This window comes from Lissotriton vulgaris, chromosome 8, assembly GCF_964263255.1.
Source record: "Lissotriton vulgaris chromosome 8, aLisVul1.2, whole genome shotgun sequence".
In the NCBI taxonomy this organism is placed as follows: Eukaryota; Metazoa; Chordata; class Amphibia; order Caudata; family Salamandridae; genus Lissotriton; species Lissotriton vulgaris.
Window position 1 is genome coordinate 599,568,931 of NC_141696.1, and position 17,706 is coordinate 599,586,636.

The following is a 17,706-nucleotide window of genomic DNA, read 5'->3' on the forward strand; positions in this document are numbered from 1 at the left end:
GTCAGAAGGCCAGCCAGGGAAGTACTGTTGTCTAAGCTGCCAATATAAGATGAATCTTCAACCTCAGTGTCAAATGAAACCTAGCACTGGCAGCATGTTAGGATATATCAGCAATCTTAACAATGGCAGAACTATCAACAGCATGGGGGAAAAGCAGCTGCAATGGCAGCAGATGATGTTTCAGGGATGTCATAAGAATGTGAGCATATGCCTTCTCTGCTAGACCCAGCAGCATCAGACAACTCTTGTTCTCTTGAATTCATTAAAACCTGCGGAGGGTCTTCAGTACTCCTTTTTTTAGTGGACAAATCTAATATTAATCTTTGTTTTGGATCTTTGGGTTCTCTAGTCGGGAAATACTTATTTTGCTTTTGTTCCTTTGTTTGCAACTGAACTCAGTAATTCCACTGCTAAAATGTCAAACATACAGAATAAAGTGTTAGGGCATGTCATGATACAAAGTACGTAACAGTGATAAAACACAGACAGCCTTTTACACATATGCAGGTGATTTTTCTAAATGGCCATTTTGTTAATAAACAATAAACTAGAGATGTTTTATAGCATTTTTTATTTTCTGTATGTTAACGCTGTATATTACTGTATACACAACCATGAGAACCGACCTTTATTACAATAAATGAAATCACTATTCACCCACCTTGACGGGGATTATTAAAAGAAATGAGCCTAGCATTAGAAAATACTGAGGAAGAGCTTGCAGTGTTGGGGATGGGGCGTTTGAGGATGATGGATTGATTATGATGGACAGGGATGGTATAAGGTAATCCGTATGAACAATACCAAACAGCTTCAGTAAACAGCTTTGGGGTTGTTCTAGTATGCCCTTAAAAACATAAGGGATTATGCAGCATCTACAGCATCAGATACCCCGGGGGAAAAGGAGTCTAATATGGGGGCTGCCCAGTGGCACATAAACTCTCTTCCATTCAGTGATGCAGGTAAACAAGACTTGTTATTCTGAAAATCGATTCCTCTATTATCAACATTCAGTATTTATACAGTCTATTAAATGGAATCATTTTACACTCTTTACTATACGTAGGGGTCAGGTGTACACAAACCAGCAGACACTTTCTAATGTTCTAAATGTTAATAAAAGCAACTTCTAAGAACTCTTAAGTTGTCCAAGGGTAGAAAAAAATACAAACAAGGCTAGAAAATATTAAAACATGGAAGAAAAAGCATTGCTAAACCCTAGGACGTTCTCACTTCTTTTTAGTGTCCGACTACACAGCTACATTCTCTCTCTTGCTTAATTTTCTCTTGTCATGCTCTTTTTTCTATCTCTCTCTTGTCCTTTGCCTCTTTTTTCCCTCTAACCATTTTTTACTCTCTTCTCTCTTTATCTTGATATCCTTTGCTCTACTTTTTCTTTTGCTGCCCATCGCCATCTCTGAATCTTTCATGCCTGTCTTACAACTATTTCCTTTGGTAAAGATCTCTTCCCCGTTTTAATTTCACAATTAAACACCCTTCACTTGAGTTGAGATGGCTTGTATTAGTTTGTTTCCTGGTCTGATGTATTTTACATTCTCTCCCTTTTTCTTCTTCTTCCTCTCTGTCTCTCTCTGTGCATGTCTCTCTCTTTGTCTGTGTCTTTCGTTCTCCTTCTGTGTTTCTCTTCATCACAGAATCATGGCTCTAAGTTAAACTGTAGCTCATGGTAATCTACATCTAAACATGTATGACGTTATGTCACACACAGACAATTCACATGTATATTTTATCTAGCTAATCCATTTGTGAACAAGGGGGACATTTAACAGTGAATGTTGTAAGCATAGTGTAGGTCATTCTGGGACAGTCTGACCAGAGGAATGACCATTTAGGACAACACTCCACCCGGGTCTTCGGAGGTAAGCAGCAGACTGGGAAGCCAACAAAGGCAAATGAGCCCTGCCCTGATTCCATGATGTTACGTTATGTTATCTCATCTTCTATAGCGCACAGCTGCCCCAGCAAAGGGGCGCCCCGGCGCTTTGACTGGCAGAAGGAATATACATACAAAACAGAGGAAAAACCAGACAAAAGTAGCAACGGGGCAATATATTAAGGTCCAGGCGGTATTTTAAGGTCCAGGGGGGAAAAGATAGGTTTTAATAGCCCTCCTGAACGTAAGCAAATCATCTAGGGCGCGAATGTGAGCTGGTAATGAGTTCCAAAGCCTAGCCGCTAGATAGCGGAAGGAACGCCCTCCCGCTCTGCAGCGTTTGAACCGTGGAACTGTAGCCAGATTTTGACCCAATGACTTCAAAGAACGAGAGGGGACTTAGGGGGTGAGAAGATGCTCTAGGATCTGGGGAGAGGACAGTTTAAGAATCTTGAAGGAAAGACATAGAGTCTTAAATTCAATCCTTTGAGCCATGGGCAGCCAATGGAGTTTCCGGATGGTTTCCTTCGCAGAACAGAGCCTAGGTAGGCCCACCAGGGCTCTGGCCGCCGCATTCTGTATGCACTGCATCCGGATAACTTCCGCCTGATTGGCCCCCAACAGGAGCGAGCTCGCCTATTCAAGCCGCAAGAGTATGGTGGCCTGGATTATCAACTGTCTAGTGGGGGGCGTCAAAAAATTTCAAGATTGGCCTGAGCCCACGCAAAATACCAAAACAAGTAGCAGCCACTTTTTTAGTGTGTCCGCAGAAACTGAGGGCGGGGTCTAACCAGACACCCAAGTTTTTAACCTCGGGTACCGGAATGGGGGCTGAACCCAGCTCTGGAGGCCACCACTGAGCACCCCAGAGGTTGCTATGCTTACCAACAATAAGGACCTCCGTTTTCTTGGCATTGAGCTGTAAGCAGTTAGCAGTCATCCAGCCAGCCACTGCTGTCAAACCCTCCCTGAACCTAGGGGCCTCAGAGTCGGAGTCCCCACTGAGTGCAACCGCCAGCTGCGTATCGTCAGCATAAGAAACCATAGTCAGGCCCCACTGCTTGGCGACCGCAGCCAGCGGCTGCACATACAGATTGAACAACGTGGGGCTAAGTGCCGACCCCTGAGGCATTCCCTGCTCGATGAAATAGGGTTTAGACTCAAATGGAGGTATAGCGACCCGAAATGAGCGACCTGCTAGAAATGACCGAAGCCCTTCAAGTGCTAAATCAGAGACACCTGCTTCTCCCAGACGCTGCAGCAGTATCGCGTGTGAGACCGTGTCAAACGCGGCGCTGAGGTCGAGTAACACCAGCGCCGCAGTTTGACCAGAGTCGAGCACAGAGCGCAGATGTTCCGTCATAGCGAGGAGAGCAGTCTCTGTGCTATGACCTGCCCGAAATCCATTCTGGGAGGAATCCAGGATATTGGCAGTCTGAAGGTGTTTAGTCAGGATTCCATTGGCATGAGCTTCCGCAACCTTCGCGGCCCATGGGAGAAGAGAAATCGGACAATAATTCTCCAGTTTGAGAGGGTCCAACGCGGATTTCTTCAAGATAGGAGTAACATAGGCTTGTTTCCACTTAGTTGGTACTGTCCCTGAAGAAAACGAAAGATTGATGAGTTGGCGCACAGGAGGAAGACATAGTGCAGCCGATTCTCTGAACTGCGCGGGTCTGAGCGGGTCGGCAGGAGACCCGGATTTTACTTTGGCCGCCAGCCTATCGAACTCTACCTCTGAAATTCCAGGAAATGTGGATAGAACCACATTAGTGGTAGAATTAGGCCTCTGGTCCTCACTCTGAGGGATGGTACTAGGGAAGGAGCGATAGATAGTATGCACCTTTTCCAGAAAAAAGGTAGCAAGCTCTTCACAGTGGGACACTGAGCATATCTCAGCTGCTGGGGCTCTTTCAGCAGTCAGGTCTTTGAGAACTTTAAAAATCAGCTTCGTAGGATTAGGACTGCGTTTGAACTCCTGGGAATAGTAGGCCGCACAAGCCCTACATATGGCTCTATGGTAAATTTTGGTTTTAGCTAGGTACTGCGTTTTTTTCTCTGCATCATATGTTTTACGCCAGTCTCTTTCTGCTTGTTTTCATGATTTTTTCAGGAGCAATAAGGCGCTATCATACCATGGACTGAGTTCTAAAGAACGACATTTACTCCACGTAGCAGGGATCAGGGAGTCAAGTGCCTGGGAGACCCATTCACAAAAGAGATCGTAGCCTGACTCAACGTCGTTAAAAGGGCCAGGCGGGTGTTCGCTGAGCACCCGATGAAAATCCTCAAGCTTTAATTTCTTCCATGGGCGTTTAGGAACGACTCTGTCTATGTTTTTAAAAGGAGGGTTTCTGATTGCGAGGTGCAATTCCACAAGAAAATGGTCTGACCAAGCTACCGGAGTCGGTGGCAAGGCATTTGCCACTGTCAAGTTAGTAAAAATGGGGTCCAGGATGTGTCCACCCACCCATTTGCGTGGGGTGGGTAACCACCTGACTTATCTGCAGCGGCTCTAAATCTGCAAGTGTACTACTGATAGCTGGGGTGTGACAAAGGTCAAAATGGAGGTTGAGATCACCAAGGACACTAAAGTTAGCCGATCCTATCGCAAGAGAGCTCACTGTTTCTAGAAGAGCCTTTCTAAAAGCGGTGTCGTTACCAGGGGGTCTATAAATCAGAAGCCCAGAGAAGGTAAAGTGATGATTTACCGTAATACAGAAATGCGCACTCTCGCATCCGTCCATAGCTAGTTTCTTCCAAATACAAGGGTAGCATGATTTAACTACCACTGCAATACCCACACCCCTAGAGTTACAATTATGAGTGTAAATGGAGTATTCTGGAGGGAGTGCTAAGTTCAGTTCAGCCACGGCCTCATCATGAAGCCAAGTTTCGGTCATGAAGAAAATATCAGGGGCCTCCTCCAAGATAAGGTCGAGGATTGCGGAATGGTGTTTAACCAGTGACCTAACATTGAAATTCCAAATTTTAAGATCCCGAGGAGCCGAAGGCTCGGTGGGCGGGGATACAGTGGGAGGGGGCTCAATGAAAGCTCTAATAGGGGTTGGGGGATTAAGTAAAAAATTACCACATGGACACTGAAAAGGGCCACACAACGGATCAAGAGAGGAGTGCTCACAGAGTAGGGACAACTGCCGGATACTGAGTAGCTCCTCCCTCAAGTACAAACCTCCAACGGGTTTGTGAGACACAGTATCCCTGGCGCATGGTGCCTCCTTAGCGCTGACGGGCGCAGACGGGCAGGACTCTGGCACGACTCCGGCATAGATCCGGCGCGTCCACTGTTCGCGTCCGCTGCGCGGAGACATGACCGTCCCCTTTTATGCGCAGCTAGAGAGCATCCCAGCAATAGCCCACACCCAATATGGCCGCCATCTATCACTCGCCTACCCGGGACCGGACTCTCAGCGTCGGTACTCGGCTGAGAGTGGCCAGGCAGCGAGGGGGGGGAAAGGTCTCTACGAACTCTCAGCAGATGTCACCAGTTAAAAAGCTTATTAAATCAAGCAATAGTCAAAATAACACGAACATTTTTAAAATACGGGAAAAAGTGAAAGAGAGACCTCCCGGCATCCGCCTCAGGAGGGTGAAAAGAACGTCCTGCCTAGACCATTGGATTCATTCAAGTAATGGTGACCAGAACTGCAGAACGTTTCTAGTGTTTCACTGCAACCCTCCATGTTTACAAACAGTATAGATTTATGTGGTTGACCGCTGTGAAACACTCCATGCAAGTTAGTGGGGACGAAAGGGAAAGGGCATAGTTAGCGACCCCTATACTCCGACCCTACCTCACATCCCACTGATGTCACGCATCATTGATGATCGATTTACTGCAAGTCCGTGTTGTATGCCAACCAAGGTGCCAGATGTCAGATTGTCCCCTGAACGCATCGAATGGGACTTACTTACTCTGAGAAACAGGCAGAAGGTGCCAAAAAAACTAGTATTGGCCAATTCAGGTGATTCTATCTGTTATACACAGTGCGTTGTCTGATCTTGACCTATCGTTCTCTGGTTCTCTGCCTCTTTTGTTCTTGCTCACACTCACCTGTGCCACTTACATTGTTCCCTTTAAGGCACAAACTGTATGTGTTTGGTAGTGAGTCACGAGGTGGTTGGTGCAGTTCGAAAGCAATGCACATATAGCACAATCTGTTTCCCAATCTGCTCTAGCACAGATGCATTGAGTGCATTGCACACACTAACGAAGAAAAACATTTTGCACATGTACAAATAGAGCTGCCATGGTTTAAAAAGCTTTGCACACGTGGATCTGCTCCAGCACAACATCTGGGCATAGCTGGTGCAGATTTCACCCCTTACCTCATTAGTAGTGTGCAGAAATCTGCACCAGAAGGGAGGCATATCACAGATGACACACTCCGGTAATAATGGTTCCTTCCACAGCGCTGTCTGTCTCCTATGTGCTCAGCATATGATTTCTGTCACTGCAAACCGTGCCACCAATCCCCTCGAACGGTGCACATAGCTCTTACCCCACTGCCACCTCTGCCCATCCATGTGAATAGCCTAGCCCTGCAACGGGCAATGGGCATCTTCATCGGCCACGCCCACCTGCCTTATGGTGCGTTCTCTGCATCTCAGCGGAGAAGAACGCAAGCTGCTGCTTCCAGGACACTTGTTGTAACCCCGCCCGCCTCGCCCATCCTGGGCACCACGGCAGATAGTACTCCAGTCAGTGAGTAGAACTACTGGCAGTGGGCACTAAAAAAGCACACTTAAATACCCCGCAGGTTCACCCTCAACACGCCAGGGCAAGGGCTCTCTGCACAGACATTAATGCTCCCTTGTCCCATGTAAAAATTGTAAACATTAAATTGGCAGCATTTAAAACCAGCTCTGTATTTACTGACAGCTTGACTTTATACGTATTTCTTAAAGCAGTATGCCTGAATGCGTAAGAATGACGTTCACCTTTACTGTGAAGCAGAGGCGGCCTACCTGTGAGCATTAGCAGCATGACGTCGGACTCCGGCGACGGGTCCATGGACACTCTGTCCAAGTCAGGATGGGGTCACACTTGCCATGTGAGAGTCGTGACTGTGCTCCAAATCTAACAATGTGCAAATCAAAAATGCAGGGCCTAGGGCGACAGCAGGAAGCCCCTTCCTCTTTGGCAGCTATATTTAAAGTGCGCCAAAGATTACGTCAGTACTCCGACGTCGACTAAGCCCGAGCAATCACCTGCGCACAAGTAAGTGCATTCTTCAAAGGCACTCCATGGCGCAGTCGCCATCAATTTCATGCAGGCAAGGCTGCTGCCCTCCGAGTCTCAGGCCATCCCACCATCAAATGTTTTGTTTATGCAAAGACGCATAATGCATATTTTTTAAGGAAGCCAGTCAATTCACCAGTATCCTTATAAAGGTAAATTGAATCTAGGGGTCGCAAGCAGGGCCCTAGGGGTCGCAACAGATTGCTTAAGGGTCGCCGTTGCAACCCCTGGTGACCCATAATTAACATCCATACACATGCCTGAGTGCACGTCAGCCCAGATGGGGTCAACATTTAATGTTGTAGATGAGACTGATTGAGTAAGGCCGAAAAGATGCCACAGACACGTTGATCTTACTCAAGAATTTCCATAGTAACGAAAGTTGTCCATGCAACAGAGACCAAGGTGGAAGGCCTGCCAGCTTGTGTTGCTGAGGTGGAGAAGGACATGTCAGAATTGACTTTTGAAGCTCATGTATTAGACCACATAAACCAGGAGAAGCATGACCCATTGAAGGGACTTTTCCGTTTTAAAAACAGTGCTATCGAAAGTGTTTTGAGCCTTGTTTCGAAGACTCCGGTGTTTCACAGTATGTGGAGGAGCACATATTTGTGGATTCTTGGTATTCCTGTCTCAGTTCTGGCTGATATCCTTCTTACTGAGAGAGGCAACATGCCATGCGAGCTATTGATCTCGCTAGAGGGGTCGGAAGGGCAGATGGTTATGGGATCCTATCACCTACTTTCTAGGACCGTTTGTTGAAGAACTTCTGCGGGAGGATCAGTATTGGGAGTGCTATGTTCATCTGACTGTTGTGATAAAGTATGTCAGGCCACTTACTGAAAGAAGAATGTGAAATAAAAGTTGGTTCAATTCTTTTGTTTCGTGGCCTTTGTTTGGAGACCCTGACCAGGAAAAAGCCAGCACTGATGATTAAAAAGACTTAGGGCCTGATTTAGATCTAGGCGGACATCTTTTTGGACATCTTTTCCGCCGAAATATGAATCCCATAGGGTATAATGGGATTTATATTTCAGCGGATGGGATATTCATCACCGTTGTGACAGAGTAACCCGTCCTCCAAGATCTAAATCAGCTCCTTAGAGTCTAAGGGACTACAGACATCAGTGGGCTTATACGAGTCATGTATTGGGGAGCATTTCACACCTCTCACTAGAAAAGTGTACTTAGTCTTTCACAGTTCACATACACAGTTCTCACCGGGTGAGGCTTAGCTGCTCAGTCCTTGGTAGATTCTGTTCAATTGGGAATCCATCTAGCTCCGTCTCTACACATCTTGTCTCCTGTTTCTGGGGAAACTCGATAACTGGCAGATCCGGCAGGCCCTCTTCTTATAAGTATTTGTGTCTTTATCAAGGTTTCTGCTTTCTATCTCTGATGGCTGTAGGCGACAGTCTTGGATGCATACACATCCGTCCCTGTGGAAGTCTGGCTCACACATCACAGGTGGGCAGGTGCTCAGGGATCAGTGCAACCCTTTTCGGGCTGAGCCGGTCCTGGTGGTGCGGCCACACACAGTCCACTTTTCAGGACCAGTGTGGCCATGCACAGGCCGATCTCATTACACCCACCTTACTTCTCTTGGGCACGCTGTGTCAGTTTGGGCTACCATTTCCTCTGGAAAAAATGCTAAGTCAAACCTTGATTTCTTTTGGCATGGTGGCTAAGATCAAGTCATGATTTCTTCTGGGCCCAGTGCCCAGGTACACACCTCTCTTCTCCCTGCACGACAGCAGTACCAGTCATGCCAACTCAGATCACAGCCTTACTGAGCTTCAGGTTAAGTCAGCACCGTTCTTACCAGGAACTACGGGTGGAAAAATCTGTTATGTGCCAACACTGAGGTACAAAGATCACTCTCTGCTCTCCTCTTCTGGCAGACTCCAACAGAACTGGGGGTCACAGCACACCTTGCTTCTTCTGAGCAGTTATTTCAATGGTAGGGTTGAAAAACTCTATTACCCACTCAGTAGGCAGGCTGACGTGTTGGTGCTTCAGGTCAGGTAAACAACACCCTCTACCAAATTCAGTGTTTCAGAAAGAGTAATTAACAGCTCCTCACTCAACAAAAGGCCTAATCAAATTTTTGATGGAATCTTATTTCCTCTTACATTGTTTCAGTGTCTAGGTCGCTCTGTCCAGCACTATCCTTCGACTCTCTGGGTAAACAGCTAAACCTCCAGTTTGTGCAAAAGGCTGGTGTGGGGTTGAGGAGGAAATAGGTGTGTAAGCAGATTTTACGGAAGAACCTCAGTAGTTTAGTCTGGAGGTCCCTAAAATTCTGAAGAATGGTCAGTGCAAATGAAAGGCCTTTTAATTTTTCACTTTCCTTATTTAGGTTACTCAAAGTAATTCTATTTCGGACTGCTTGCTTACTTTGCTTCCACCAGGTCCTCCAAGACGTCACTCAAACCCACTCAGTGTGATACAGGGAAAGTGGCTCACATCTCTACCAGTATAATCTCTACTGGTAAACGGTACGCGCCTCAATATCTCAATAAGTTACCATGCACCATGCATGCAGTCTTGTGGTTCACCGCATTGACTTTTCATTCCCATTTAGGCCAATCAGGGTCATTCTACTTCCTAACGCTCCCTTACCTCGCAGTCCTCTCAAAGGCATGGTTCCCACACGATAATTCACCAATCAGCACGGCCAACTGCTCCAGGGCCACCGACCCATGATTTTTTGCATTATGTGTCACATGACACACTGTTTCTCAACGGGCACCGACTCACCATGCCCACCTGGTCCACACCCTAGTCCACACCCACAAGGCCACCGGGGGCCATTGGCCCCTATCTTTTGTACATTGTATACCACGGTCACAGAATACACAGTTTCTCTCTTAAACTGGACCACCTTGATACAATGGCCTTTGCCACATCACAACACTCTGCCTACAACACATATCTAGAATGTCTGTTTGCGCCGAAGCTCTCACCGCCTCACTTGCGTCTGCATGGTATCTTACGCCGTTTTTAAACTTATTTAAACTCATCCTAACTGTCTTTACCATTTTCAATTTCTCTTATTTCCTAATTACAGGCAATTTTATTCAGGCATGTAACACTATGTCCTGATGATGATCCCAAAAATGTTTAAAAGGGATCGAAACATCGTCTACTCAAAGTACGCAGTTACCGCTTTTCTAATTAATATTCTTTATGTGTAACATTGTCCCATCACATCTTTGCTTGTGCTATTTGAATGTGTAACATATAAGCAAGTTGCTCTGCCTGAGCCTCTCTTTGTGTTTTTCTGTTTCATGTTTATGCTTTATATACATGCTTAGTAGGATACAGGCTTTTGGTTTCATGTTAATTTTACAAATTAAAAGCCTCTCTGTATGGCTGGAAAGCTTAAAATATAGTACTGACACAGTGTCTACATTCATATTTCCCTATGTTTATTGTCCATGTTTAGGGACCACTGTGTTTAAAACCCATGACTCATGACAGGGACAGCAGCCCACTGTCTATTTAATGAGGGCACATTTGGAGTGACCTGCTAGGTCACAGGACAGATCCAGGACACTCATGTCAAGGAACACGTCTATGTCCCTGCACATATGCTAGCTTGAGAGGAGGCTAGGGCCAAATACCAGGATACCAGATGTTTCAGTTGGGCACACAGGGCAGGGATCACAAGGTTGTGCCTGTTGATTTGGTGATGTTATTTCTCAGGATCCAGCAAGGCCTGCAATAATTAGAGGCTAGAGAACCAAAGGCCACATGGTGATCAACGCCCTTCTCCTTTTCTTATCACACTGATTACACTGCTGAGACAGGTAGAAAAAGTTGTGTATCCCAAAACAAAATACCAATGGGCCATCTTCTTCTGTATCTTCAATACGGGCAGACTAGACCAACCCCCGTGTGGGCCATTCATGCCAATGCCTAAATTCCTGAAGGTCAACAAGACCAGACTCTCCTAGAGCCACCCGGTCTTTTTGTAGATCCCCTCTGATTATGTCTTGAAGAAGACCCAGAGAATTCTACCCATTCCGGAAAAAATTCTTTGCTTTCTAGCAGAGGTGAGAAGGAGGAAGCTCAAAAGATTAATTTCCAGACCAAGATGCAACGCTTATCTCAATGACCCCTCTCAGCACTCAAATCAAAAATAACTTTCTGCAGAATATTCTTGATGAGGTAAGACAAACCAATGTGATACAGTAATCTTCAAACACTAACTCCAGAAAGCAAAGAATAAACTAGAAGGTCTGAGCCTCTACATGGAACAATTTATAGACAGGCTCTTATCCTTAAAAGGGAAGCTAGAAAGCTTGGTTTATCACTGCCACTCCAGAAAGCAGACAATTCTTTCAGACTAATGCAACATAAAATTGAAGATCTGAATGACAGCTAATGAAGATCTGACTTTCAATTTGTAGGAATTCTAGAAGAGAAAGAAGGAAGGTCTTCAGTGGGAGCACATCTTGATAATTTAATGAGAGCTTCTTTGCTTGAAGCGTCGCAAGAACTGCCCCAAGATCTAAAAATCACCAGGGCACTAAAAATTACCATTAAATCCCCCCCCCCAAAATAACCAGGCCCCATGTATGATTGTTGCATATTTCAAGAAATTTGGTATCAAAGACCAAGTTTTAGATAAAGATCCCTCTGATTCTGTCTCGAAGGAGACTCAGAGAATGCTACTCATTCTGGACAGAGATCTTTTCTGTCAAGCAGAGGTGAGGAGGAAGCTCTGAGAATACAACATTTTCAGACCAAGATGAGATCTCACAGACCCCTCTGAGCATTTAAGTCGAAAGTAACTTCCTGCAGAATCTTCTTTCAGAAGTAAGAAAACCTGTAACCAATGTGACGCCGTAATTTTCATAAAAGAACTCCGGAAATTAAGAATAAACTAGAAGTTCTGAGGCTCTATATGGAGCAGTTTGTAGACAGGTTGTTGTCCCTAGAAGGGAAGCTGGAAAGCATGAAAAATCATTGCCACTTAAGAAAGGAGAAAGGAGACCAGCCTTTAGCAAAACTGCAATGCAAAATTTTAGATCTGAAAGCCTGATGAAGAAGATATTAATTTCAATTGGTAAAAATCCCTACGGGAAAGAAGGAGGGTTTTTAATGGAAACACTTCTTAATAGTTTAATAAGAGCTACTTTGTTTGAATTTTCCGAAGACAGACCCCAAGATCTAGCAATCACCAGAGCACTGAGTTCCCATGCAGAAAACAAAATAAATGCCCCCCAGTGTACAATTGTTGCACAGTTCAAGGATTTTAGGGTCAAATAACACGTTTTAGATAAAGCCAGAAATGTTAGATCAGTGAAAATCCCATATTTATCATTTGAAATTGTATAAAGGGGAATCTGAAGGTGGTCCTTATTCCCATGTACACGGTTGCCAGGTTTCAATGCCAAAGAAATAGCAAGCCAAACTTGACGTTCTCTGGAGAGGTGGGGGGTAGATTTAGGAGTGGGTATTCAAGGTCCAAGAACGTTTACGAGAAATTACCAAACCTCAAAAAGAAGTTTAAGTGTTTGTGTCTTTGTGTATCACTTACAAGATACAGATGTTAGATTCATGACAAATTCTCAAAGGATATAGATTTGATAGAACTCGTGGGTACATATAGGGGGGAGGAGTTTGAGGGTGCTATCATCAATTTGGGAGAAGGAAATGAATGAAAAAGGGTAGAATGCGTATTAGAAAAGGAACCTGTAATAACTGCATAGTTGTATTAAGTCAAAGTTTATGGATAAGTGCACACTTTATCGGATATGCAAATATCATTGATAAAGACAAATGTTCTGACAGCCCTCAGAAGAAAGTATGCCATGTGTATGGCTATGTTAGAAGAATCCAAAGCAGGAATATTTCTGCTACAAAAGACTCATTTATTAAAGGGTCAATAATATACTTTTAAAAGTGTTTAATGGATTCAGGCGGGCTTCACTGTACAGCGACTGTGGCAGGGCAATAGGCAGCTATTTCATAAGGTAAAATCTGTCCTGGTAATAGAAGAGGAAAATCGGGATCGATACGGAAGACCAATCATTTTGTTATTAAAAGGGGGGGGGGCATTTTTACAGTTACAGCTAACTATTATGGCCTGGTTATTGATGATCTGCATGTTCATGAGTGTCCTAATTCGCTCCCTGCCCTCTTGTGTTCACCAGGGGCCTACCTGTGGGACTCTCCAGTGTTCAAATACGTTTCCGGACCTTCAACTGTATGCATATACTGACTTCCAGCCTTTTGGACTCTATTCTGAATTTCCTACTCATTCCAGATCCATGCCAGGTTTTGTGGAAGCAGTCTGTGCTTTCTAAAAACTTCAATATTCTTTATGTGCCTGTTTCTCAGTCCCTGCCTTTCTTTCCATTTTCCTTAGTTCCTGTTTCAAGTTTGCTAAATTCCCATTCTTGTGGTCTTTCATTACGGTTCCCTTGTGCAGTTTGATACTTACTCTCTGCTAAGTGTGCCTTTTGTTTTTCCTTCTTTCCGGTTTAGCGGTCCACCTTGCTAGCTCCTTGTTTATCATGGCTCTGTATTTGAGTTCTCAACCGTTGCTGTCACCACCTTTCGTGTTCCTGTTTATTCACCAGGATTTGTGGGCACAGCAGACAATCTAGGTGGTGTTTCTTGTCCAATGTGAGAATTGTCTTTGTTACTTTTATAACATCACCATAGGTATCAGCTCCACAGACCCTATCTTTGCATGTGTATCCTATGTGTGGGTATTTCTATTCAGTACCTGTATCAGGATTTGTGGGTGAGGAACTTACTGAGCTTCAGTCTTATTATGTGGAGCTCCAGAGTGCCTTATCCCACCTTCCGTGTGGTTGTTAATGTTGTTATTTGTATGTCTTGCACATCCTGGGCGTTAGTTAACCTGAATTCTGAATTCCCCCTAGAGATCCTGTTCTTTCTAAGCTTGAACATTCTTGTTCCCTGATGCAGTGCTTCCCCGTTGCATCCCTTTTCTACTCTGACTACCTGTGTTATCTTGGGTCGCTCGGTACCCAACATTCTGTTAACTTTGTTTAACCTGCCACCATTCCTTTCCAGAGTCCCTGACACTGAGAGCTATTGTTGGAGTTCGAAGATTTTCCACTGCCTTTGATAAAAGGCCATATTTTCAAAGTGATTCTCCTTTACTTCATATTAACCTTATTCTCTACCCAAGCTTGTACCCTTAGTCATGATGGACTGTAGTTCATATTGTGATATCCGTAGCAGCATGTGTATACATAACAAACATTGTATACCTCATAAATAGAAGCAACTGTACTCAGGAGCATATAGGCTTGGTTTAGTGTGGTTGTTGCGGTTGTTCTCCGTAGTGGTTTTGCTGCATTTTGGTTGTTTTAACCATTTGGCCTGAGTTTTCTTTTCTTTCCTTCCTAGGGAATATTAATCTGGATTCTCGCTCTGCTCATCCACGGCTCTACGTGTCTTTGGATCGAAAAAGCGTGAGGTTTGGAGACGTGTGGCATCAAGTAAAGCAAACCCCCCAGAGATATGATACTTGGAACGCTCTGGTGGGAGTGGAGCAGCTCACCTCAGGGAGACATTACTGGGAAGTCGAAGTAGGCGATGGAAAGTTCTGGAGCTTGGGGGTGTGCGACGAGTCTGTGGACAGAAGGGGATTGTTAATGAGGACGCCCGAGACTGGTTATTGGGAAGTGGGTCGATACAATGAAGATTACTGGGCTCTCACCTTCCCTCCTCCTGGGACCCGCCTCTACCCAACGGTCCGCCCCAGAACCGTGGGGGTCTATGTCAACTATGAAAAGGGTAGAGTGACGTTTTATAATGTAGAGGGTAGAACAGAACTCTTTGTTTTTCTAGATTTCCCGATCAGCTGCACATTAAGACCATCCTTCTGTACTGGAAACAGGGACCCTCCACTGCGTATACGCGCTCTGGGAGTGGAGGAATGAGGCGCACCGAGTATAATCAGCAGCATCAAGCACATAAGCTTACATTTGTAATTACAATTCCACCTGTGTGCATTTTGTTGAACAAAAAAAAGTAAGGTTTATTAAAAACAAATACGGTTTGCTTTCTCTGACTCTTTCTGCCCTGTGTTCCTCGTCTGTAAACTCTTTCTCCCAGGGCACAATTTTGGGGCATATCAGCAAGGAACGGCGATGAATAACACAAAGCGCGCTTAGCGCTTTGTTATTCATCGCCGTCTATCTCTGGAATTTATTGCCCTGGTAGTGTGTTTTCAACAACGCGTTGCTCCAGGGCGATAAAAATTCCAGAGATAGTGGGGGAAATCGCTATTTTGCAGGGAACATTGCTGGTTTTCCAGCAATGTTCCCTGCAAAAGGGCAATAACCTTGCTGATACGACCCTGTGGTCGTAGCAGCATAATCCACCCCCTATGATGGGTAAGTCAGCATTTTAGCAGACGGCTGCTAAAATGCAGGGGAAGCCTTGTAAATACCACGATGTACACATCAGCGATATTTGCAAGGCTGAACTGCCCAGTGACGCCCACTTTGCATCTCATTAGAGATGGAAAGGGAGGCATCGGGAAAAAGAGTGCTAACATGCGATTATGCATGTTAACACCCTCTTGTAAATAGGGCGATAGTTTTATCCCTGCTTTTTTGGCTTTTAAAGCCAAAAAAGCGGAGATAAAGCCCTTGTTAATATGCCCCCATATTTGTAAAATAGGTAGTACAAATGTAAGCAAGTACACAAAATAAAAAACCTAAGAGAACATCTGGGGGATTGGTGATTGTCTGTCTGGGTAAATGAGCGAGTTGAATTAAATAACCGGAGACAGTGGCAAACCCTCCCCCATCCCCCGCCTGTGAGCTGCTCCAATTGCCAGCCCATCTCATCCTTGTCCACCACTTTCCACCTACACGAGGCTTCACAGTGCTCAGCTGTCTCTCTCGATATGCACACCCAAGGGCCCCCGTGTTTCAGTCATCTCTCTCTCAGTGGGAGAACACAGTGCTGCCCCCACCCACCTCAAACTTGCGGCACAGTAATGTGAGAGACCCCATTCCATCTTTTCCCACCACCTCTCGCATTCATGTAGCCTCTATATACATATCCACAGCCATTTCTGTAGCCTATGTCTCTTTCTCCACCCGTCTTTTTCTGTTTCACTCGCTCCTCTTTCAATTGTTCTTACTCTCTTCCCCTTCTCTATAACACTTCTTTCTATGTTGTGGACTTGTTCTCTTATCTTTCTTCTTCTCCCTGTCCATTGTTTCCCTCACTATTCGTTTGTCTCCTTTTCAGTCTCCCTCTTCCCCTCTCACACCTGCATTTCTCTCAACGTACCCTCTGGCTCGAAGAGCCCACCCTGCTACAATAAAGCAACAATGTTTCAGTTTTTTTGTCTTTTTTCAGTTTGGTGAAAGCAACAGAGGCTCCTCCGAGCTGTTAATTGTTTTTTTAATCTATAACACCGCCGTCGCTCATAGTACGGATGGGTCGGAGGCCAAATCCAAGATGGGAAAGGATTGCAGGATCCAAAGTCCTGCTTTACCGCCATGATGGAAGAGTGTGTGAAAGAGTGAGCAGGAGTGGGCGAGGCTCTCCTAAGTAACTGGAATGAAGCCTTGCAGCTCATAAATGAATGTTCAGGTATAGAAAGAGACACTAGAATTATGCAGCAGAGGAGGGCAACATTATGCAGCAGGGTCGGCTAAATTATGTAGCAAGAAAATGGAAATAATTGACATTATGAAGCACATTAGGGGGCATATTTACAACGAAGAGACGGAGTACGCTGTGAGAAAGTGCCCTCTATCTGCATGGTTGCCCCCACTTTTTGCCGAACTGCTGATATGCGTTGACTGAGTGTGCCCTGGGCTCCTGCTAATCAGGTACCCAGGGCCTATGTTCTTTCCCCAAAACTGCATTGAAGCCTAAACCTAATTCGCATCTCTGGCCACAGATCATCCCCTGGTAAATGGTACCATAGGTACCAAGGGCACTGTGATCAGAGAAGGCCTCTAAGTGCTGCAGCACTTATTGTGCCACCCTTAGAGGTCCTGTACTTTTACACTCACACACTACCTTTGCAGGCTGCGTGTTTGGGTGCAGAACAAGTCAAGTCGACATGGCACACTGTGTGCCATGTCTACAACCCACTGCCCTGGCATTGGTCAGTCAACCCTCTAGCTGGGTTCACTATACCAGAGGTGCCGGTACAGGTGCATGAGCCCTATACCTCAACAGTGTCTAAGTCCATTCTTAGACATTGTAAGTTGAGTGCGGCCATTAAGAGTATATGGTGCTGGGAGTTTATCATTACGAATTTCACAGAACCATAATGGCTACACTGAGAAGTTTGGTATAAAACTCCTCAGCACATTAAACCCACACTGATAACAGTGTGGGATTTAATGAAAAATGCACACATAGGGCATCTTAGAGCTGTCCCCTGAAAACGAACCTACCACTAGTGTCCAGGCCGAGTGGCTGCTTTCAGCTGCCACCACCAGACATGTTTCTGGACCCCTGAGTCGAGTGTCTGCTGCTCTTGGGGGGCCTGAAACAATGCAATTCCTGGGACGAGGTGCCAAGC

The 17,706-nt window shown here is 45.3% G+C and overlaps 1 protein-coding gene across 2 annotated transcripts in view; it reads left to right on the plus strand.

Moving 5' to 3' along the window:
- The window catches only part of LOC147697775 (E3 ubiquitin-protein ligase TRIM39-like), a 367,381-nt gene extending 352,162 nt beyond the window's left edge, over positions 1-15,219 (plus strand). Inside the window, exon 6 of one of the 2 annotated variants that reach the window (XR_015299159.1) lies at positions 14,553-14,639. Coding sequence is in view for 1 of the 2 variants with exons in the window: in XM_086933341.1 (XP_086789467.1) it covers positions 14,553-15,088 (536 nt within the window). In the remaining variant the exon portion in view is untranslated. Of the gene's footprint in view, positions 1-14,552 lie in introns of both variants that reach the window. The other variant, XM_086933341.1, reaches the window with a different exon arrangement.
- Positions 15,220-17,706: the final 2,487 nt, after the last annotated feature.